This window comes from Gavialis gangeticus, unplaced genomic scaffold (genome assembly GCF_001723915.1).
Source record: "Gavialis gangeticus isolate Ggan-Ray unplaced genomic scaffold, GavGan_comp1, whole genome shotgun sequence".
NCBI lineage: Eukaryota > Metazoa > Chordata > Crocodylia > Gavialidae > Gavialis > Gavialis gangeticus.
This window is the reverse complement of record NW_017728998.1, coordinates 30,606,277-30,613,952: the sequence shown is the minus strand read 5'-3', so window position 1 is coordinate 30,613,952 and position 7,676 is coordinate 30,606,277. Positions and strand designations below refer to the sequence as shown.

Below are 7,676 nucleotides of genomic sequence, written 5' to 3'. Positions count from 1 at the left end.
ATTGTGAACGGGCCATGTTCTGATTCCTGCTTGGCTGAAGTAGTACAATGCATCCCAAGTGACACACTGCCTCCCAGGGGTGACAGGGTTGAGGAGAGAACAAAGCATTCTGGGATACTAGAGAGCTGTGCTGTGCTATGGATTCTCTCAATAGGGTAAAGACATTTGCTGTCTCAGGGGAAACTCTCCTGGGAGTGATTTAACCCTAGTTGTTCCCAAGTTATTTTTCTCTAGGTGTGGCCATTTTTGCTCTGGGAGAAAAAGTCATGAACATCTACACACACATGGTTTTTCTTAGGAAAGCAACAACTTTCCCAGAAAAATGGAATATCTATACATGGCCTTAGTTCAAGTTCAAGTTGCTTTACAGACATAAGAACTTAGGGTGTGAACACATGTCACCAATGAAATGGATCAGCTGTGGTGGGATTACCAGGGATACGTCTCTGCAGATGGGAAACCCCAGTTTTCCTCTCTCGTAGAGAGATGTCGCAGAGATTGTCTGGGGTGTATCTCTTTAAGAGGGGAAAGCTGGGCAGGTTTTCAGGGGCTAACAGGCCCAATTCTGTTCAGGAATTCACGGGGCATACAGAATTAGCCTCTCAAGTCCCAAGAGCACCTACCCAAGGCAACTGGAAAGCACAGGCGTCTCTGGGCTGCCTACACTGTTGAACTTTAAACTAAACAACTGTATGCTGCAATAAAGCAGAAGAAACTATTACCACCTTTGTCACAGCCACACATTTTGGCTATCTGTGGTATGAAAAGGGGAATGGGACATCTGTTTGCTTGGCCTTTGTGCCACTATATTTTTTTTTTTATGGTGGCACAAAGGCAATGACTTTTTCTATCCTTAGATAACTGGTTCCCAACCAGCATTATCCAGTCAGACTCTTATGGCAGGTACTCTAAGTCCCTTCTAGCCAAAGTCTAGTGATATGCTGTACTGAAAAATACTAATGTCTTATTTGCAGCAATTTAATATACATGCTTTTATTGTGCATCATACGTAATGTACCGTGCCATGGCTTTTTTTGGCAGCTGCCCATCCTTTTATTTAGCAGTAGCTTTTTCCCCCATGACAACTGCTCAGATAAGTTATAAATGCCCATTAGAGAGGCTGTCTCTCTCACCCCTCACATTCACTTCCTGCCCAGGTTCTGATTCTTGGAAGACATAGGTAGCTACAATGTTAACAGACAAGTATAATATAATCAGAACTACTTCTTTCCAGACATAGATCTGCTGCCCTCTGCTCATCTTTGCTTGTAAGAGCAGAAGGTTATATTTTGCCAACTCTGTGGATTAAATTCCTCCATCAATGTATTATGAAGAAAAACAGCCTGCTTGGTATCAGAGGAAAATTGCTGACTTGAAATCTGAGGTAAGGCTCCATCATTTATACTAATGAGCTCGCTGGTGAGGAATTTGTAAAATGTTACCATAAAAAACCAGCTGCAGTCAGTGTTGGATGGAACGTAGAACTCGTAATTTTTTTGCTGAAAATATATAAAACTACTAATAATTTTCCCATTCAAACAGAGGAGAGGAATCAGTACAAGGAAAAATGACCTCAATGCAACTCAAAGGACTAGCAAAAAATTGAGTACTTAAAAGAGTCCCTGTAACCAGGGGCTATCTGACTTCTTTTGGGAAGGTTGCAAATAATTGGCTGAATAATCAATACATTATTTATTGGAATGACCTCTATGAAATCGTATTAGCCATATTTTAATTGTCTTTATAGTCACTAGCTAGACCTTCAGAAATGGTGGTGATTTACATAGTGAAAGAGTTTGAAATACAATGAAAGTTTTAATTCTGTCCTGGACTAGAGTCAGATTCTAATCTTGCAACCACGTAGTACAGGAATAATTCCATTGTGGCCAATAGGCCAGACTGAGGTCTACTCTGACTTCTTTGCCCAGCTGCTGCAGCATAAAGCAGCTATAAAACCAGCCAAGCTAGCCTCCTGGATTTCCCCTGTAGTTGCTCCTATGCTGATTAGTGTAAGTAAGGGGATGGGGGTAACTAGGATAGTAGCCCCAGGCACAGACTTTGGGAGGGTGCAAAAACAAATAGCAGCTGACACTGCTGCACTGACAGCCCAGCTGTGGCTGCTGCTCCATGCACTGCTGCTGTCCAGGGCACAGAACTGTCCAACAGTGCCTCTGCCTATGCCACCCTTGGCCTCTAATGCAGACTCCTGGCACCATGAGAAATAGTATGTTATAGATGTCCCCTGCTTGCTGTAATTTACATAGGAATCTGGACCAATATTCATTTCTCCCCGGGATCAGAGGAATACAATAATAATTTTGAGCCACTTCTGCTCTACTTCTTCCAGTCTTGTGCTGAGCAAAGCTCATTTGGACCATATGATTTGGCCCAATAGCTGAACCATGAGCCTCTAAGAGAGAGGAAAAGGGGATAAGATTTACTAAGGGAGGATGGAAGAGCCTCCAAGGTAAGAGATTGGAAAAAAGAGAAAATGCCACCAGGCAAGCTGGTGTTGAATGGAACAGGTGAAATATCTGCTTTCAGTTTAGCCCCACTCAATTCCATTCCCACTCGTCTGTACCTTATGACGCAGATGGATAGAAAAATGGCAGCAATCTTAAGAAAGAACAAAAGCTACTTGGGGGGGAAGAAGTAGAAGCTAGTCTTATTGCCACCTGTGGTGCAGTCAAATAGGCATCTCAGTATGGAGGGTGACCAGAGTGTTATCCATCATTTGTAAACCAACTTGAGATCCTGCAGGCGAAATATGCTAAACAAGTGCTAGTAGCAGCAGCAGTAGCAGTATTGTATCCATAGTTCATGAGATGCCCATCTTGAAAAAGTCAAAAATAGGATGTAAGTCTAAATTACACAGAAAAATAAAATGATATTGGTAATAAATGTTTTCAAATAAAACTTTATTTTGCATGTAATTATAATCTTCAAGTGTTATGAATGTGTAGGGGAGGAACCCACCCAACAACAGTCCCTCTACTTGCTCATCACTACCTTTAGAACTTAGATTGAATGCACATTACCTAAAGTGCATTAATGAATGTGTAGACGTGCCCATGATATCTTAGGCACAGCCACTAGGAAGATGATGTTTGAAAATATTCCTGCACTTCTTAGCAAAAAGTGGCAACTTGGTTTCATATTACAATGTAACTATGTGTTTGAAGTACAACTAATTTCCTCTTTGAGTTAGTTATTTTTAACAATACACTTGCATGTTTTAACAGAGACATGAAACAAGAAAGAAGCTCAAGCTACTGGTTTCATTATCAACACTCATTCATGAAGTTATTTTTATTTAGAAGCATGGCAACCTTAAATTACTTCAAAGCCATGCAATAAGTTCCAAGTCATCAGTAAATCCAGGAGAAGATATCCAGGGATCAGACAGATCAGAGGTTAGAAGGTAAGGTAGGACAGGTCAGGTTGTTTTCTCATAGGCGTTAAACCCTGCCCCTGAAAGAACCAAACATCTTAGAAGGCACATTCTGCCCATTTAACTAGCTAATTTTGAGTGCATTTTTCTATAGAATTCAGCCTTGGTCTGTTTTACCCCTATACTGAACTGCTTTCAAAATTCTCACCTGAATTTTTAAAAGTAGATTACCAGTGTAAAATAATATATCATTTTTAGAATTGCAATGTTTTTAAAAACAAACAAAAAGCAAGTAAAAAAATGAACCCAATGATACCTACACATGGAAAGTTTAATATTAAAAATATGTCTACAGTATTATAATAGTAGCTCCCAATTTAGCGGCATAAAAAAAAAATCCCTTTTAACCATCCCCGGGCAATTGCTTATAAGTTTCTTGAACTTTCACTTTTGAAACCGAAGGCTCAAATTTGGCATCAAGGTGAATTTTTATTCTAGAGCTCTGACATTTATATTTAACATTTGACGTGTATATTTAATGTTTGCTCAGTCATTTGCAAACTTTAAATATATTTGGAAGAAGTTTTCCAGCCAAAAAATGGCTGAGAGTTGAAAATTGTAAATGACGGTGATGTGGAATATCCCTCATCAGGAATCAGTATGTGATGATGTTCTGGAGGTAATCTGTTTTGATTGGACTAAATAATAAGAGTCTGAAGGTCAGGTTCTGAACATCCGTAGAAGATAACTTTAGCCATGTTTCTTAGCCTATGCAAATGCATCCTTTCTACACATCCATATTACTGGCTGGATCCTAAACTCAATTATGGCTACAGCCACAGTTTATAAGCTGTAATTCCCTGGCCTAGGACAATTCCCTACTAGCATTTGTGTTGGTCTATGCCACTTACAGGCTCATCACCTGTTATGCACCAGCCTGGATAGGCTGATCTACTGCACAGCAAGCATCTCTGGCCTTACTTATTCTTTAGATCACTGAATACTGTAGATAATTTCTACTGGATAGGACCCTAACAGTTCATTTGCTCCTGCTGTGTCCTTCCTCCCTGAAGTCAATCTGGTTTTTGAGATACCATAATTGTTCACTGTGGAAATGAACCTGACGTCATAAACAAATCATAAATTCATGCAAGCATTTCTGATAACAGTAAATGAGGGAAGTTGTAGGTAACTCACAGTGTGGATCTGCAAGAGCATTTTGGTTTAAATCTAATTCTTACATACCTTCAAACATTTGCACAAAACTCAAACAGATGTTCGGATGAAAAATGAGACTTTTTTACATGGACATTTATCATTCCTAAATCAGAGGTTTAAGATTTTTAAATTCTATTGAAGAATTGCTTATTGCTTTTTTATCCTTGATAACAATGCAACAGTAAGCAAACTGCATTTCATATCAGTGAACAAATGGTATCATGCATGCTATCCAGTTTCGGTCCAAATCTTGTAGTTCTTACTCAGGAAGAAACAAACTAGGAAAAAGATAGCTTTATCTGTTGGCAAATTATTCAGTTTGAAGGGGAGAGGGGAGGGGGTGGGGAAAGAGTTCCTAGTGGATATCTGGCTCTAGTCAGATAGAATTAAAATTTCCACTGAATTTCAAACTCTTCAGCTATGTGGCAGAGTGAAGCAGGGAAGCTGGTATTGCAGCTGCCTGTGATTAATTTTCTTTGTGACTAAACTGAATTTTGCTTTCTAGAGATCTGTCTGGCACTTCTAATTAAACTCACTACAAAGGAGTAAAACATGACTTTTTGGCCTTTGGTATTTTTATAAACAAAATAAACAACCCATTCACAGTTCTTCATGGGTCCAAGAGAGTCACTCAATTGCAATTTTTTTTTTTAAAGATTATTGTCAAAGTGTTTTATAGTTGTTGCGGGGGGGGGGGGGGGGGAGGAATTGTAGAAAGTCTAAAGACCAACAGCCAGCAGTTATTTCTCCAAAGGCCTCTTTGTGGCTAGATGCAGCTCAATGTGTCGTGCTTGTTTTACTTTGCTCTCAGGAGTATGGTTCCCAGAGGGAAAGTTTTCAGTGAAAAGTAACAAAGGTAGATCAGTTTCCATATCCAGTGCAGCTCATGGCCCCTCTGCTGAGGGTCAATTCATGCAAAGTATAATGGTGTGTTTAAGATGCTAGACATAGAATGGAGACCCTCTAAACTCATCTCATGTAGGGACCCACCAAACATCCATTGGACAGAAACAGCTGTTGGTCCCTACCAAGCCAAGTTGCATTTAGACTGGGAAGCTGCAAATGAAAGGCTTTGTAGCTCACTAGCAATTACCAAAGGCACTTTCCCCCAGTAATATTACATAATGAGTCAAACAAACCCATGTTGAGAGAATGTCAAGGTCACAAAGTCAAATACTCAAAGGTTAGGAAAGGTCAGAATGAAGGCATATTTAACAGTTCTTGACATTTTGCCAACACTGGTAGCTGTGACAAGTTATGAGTGTCATGCAAGATATACGATACTTGGCAGATCTGTTTCAGTTGATGCCAGTTAAGTGATCAACAGCAGAGTTACTTTAGGCATGTTGGTGCCCTACAAAAATATTGCTTTGCTAACATCCATTCTCAGTCAAGAGGGTCAATAATACTGACAGCATATTTGAAATAGGGTTTTCTCTAAAGCACAGCCCACACATTAAAAAATACTGTATATAATACAACCATTCTAGCATCCTCTCCACCCTTATCATGTCTTAGGGATGTTTTTCTCTCCACATCATTTTATTCTTCCCCCTCCTTTCTGTCCAATTTCTCTTCCCTTTTATCCCTCAATCAAAGAGGAACCTGGAAGTTTCTAAGCTGTTCTTGTTCTTACTCTCTGCAATGGAATCTGAGTGCTTTCAGCCTCTCTTGCAAAATGATGCTATATAGACTGCCATGTCCTGGAGCCAGAACTCTCAACTTTAGGCCCTGCAAATATTTACATGTATCTGAGCAATTTTACTGACAGGAACTGTCACACACAGATCAACAGGACTACTCTTTACAGGGTCTTATCCTTCACATTTTAAAAAAAAGACTACACAATCATGGCATAGGCATAAGTGGGTCAAAATCAAGAGGTCTAAAAACTCATAATTTTCTGCACAGAGGTATATGCCCACCCCATAAATAGCTTCAATTCTCTAAAGAATATACCGGGTATACTAAACCGAACTCCATATTTTACATGTTAATATCAGATTATTAGGCCTGAGGCCTAGGGTCGAGTGGGGATCCTGTTTAGTATGATAGTACAGTCACACAGATAAAAAAAGGTCTTGATCTGATAGTTCACTTTTGATATTCACCTATAACCATTTCTTTTCCGCTCTTCTAGTTGCAGTTTTGTGCCATCCATGCAAAATTAATTCTGGTAAGATGCCCATTTGGCAAAGGCAACCTTTCATTTTACCAAATATGATCCATTCTGTGATTTCTAAAAGATGTGATTTCCTTGGATGGTACTTCAGCTTCAGACAGTAGTAGCTTGCTAACGCTTTGGAGGAGGGTACTAGAGTGCCAACAACTAGAAGCCTCCTTAAGATCCATTTCCTGAGCAGAAGGATGGTTTGAAAAGCATGGAAGTCTCAATATGCTTTTAAAAATTTCTTGCTGGGAAAAGCTTCGCTGAGAGACAGCACCTATGGTGGTGAAGTCCTGTTCCTCCCCTACAATTTTCTGCGAGGGTTGACTGAAGTACCAGGAGATCAAGTGACCTAGGAACTGGAACTTCTTGGATCCCACGTCTCTGCTCCGGTCTCCACAGAGCAAACCTTAAAAGGGGACCCAAATGCATCCGTAGTTCAGAGGGAGCAGAGACTGCCAGTAATGTTCTGTGCATTTTGCGAGGGTCTGGCAGCACTGCTCGCACCACCTCTTTTAGGTTTTCCTCTTCCCTAAAGAAAGGCTGAGGAGACGTGAAGGGGCCTGAGCACCGTTCAAGCCCCTGGCCGCTGCACTCTCTGCTGTGAATAGACCCGTGCGGGGCTACCTCCCGCAGGCCCGGCCCGCTTCAGGGATTCTTTCCCCTCAAAACTGGACTCCCAAGTCGGCGACCTCGGGGCTGCGTCTCCGGCCGCACCGCCTCCCTGCGCCGCAACGCGGGGCCTGGACCGCCAGCTGCGGCGCGCGGGGGCTGAGTGCCCTCAGCACAGAGCCGGGCGGGGAGGGCGCCTTCCCCGCCTCCCCACCCAGCCAGGCCCGAGTCCCGGCGGCCCCGCGGAGAAGCCGGCAGGCACTTGCACAGCGGGGAAAGCCCCGGTGC

The 7,676-nt window shown here is 41.6% G+C and overlaps 1 protein-coding gene across 1 annotated transcript in view; it reads left to right on the top strand.

Moving 5' to 3' along the window:
* Window positions 1–4,013: 4,013 nt before the first annotated feature.
* The window catches only part of CBLN1 (cerebellin 1 precursor), a 7,471-nt gene continuing 3,808 nt past the window's right edge, over window positions 4,014–7,676 (top strand). Inside the window, exons 1-2 of the mRNA XM_019505288.1 lie at window positions 4,014–4,070; window positions 6,750–6,785. Of these exons, the coding sequence (XP_019360833.1) occupies window positions 4,014–4,070; window positions 6,750–6,785 (93 nt within the window). The remainder of the gene's footprint in view (window positions 4,071–6,749; window positions 6,786–7,676) is intronic.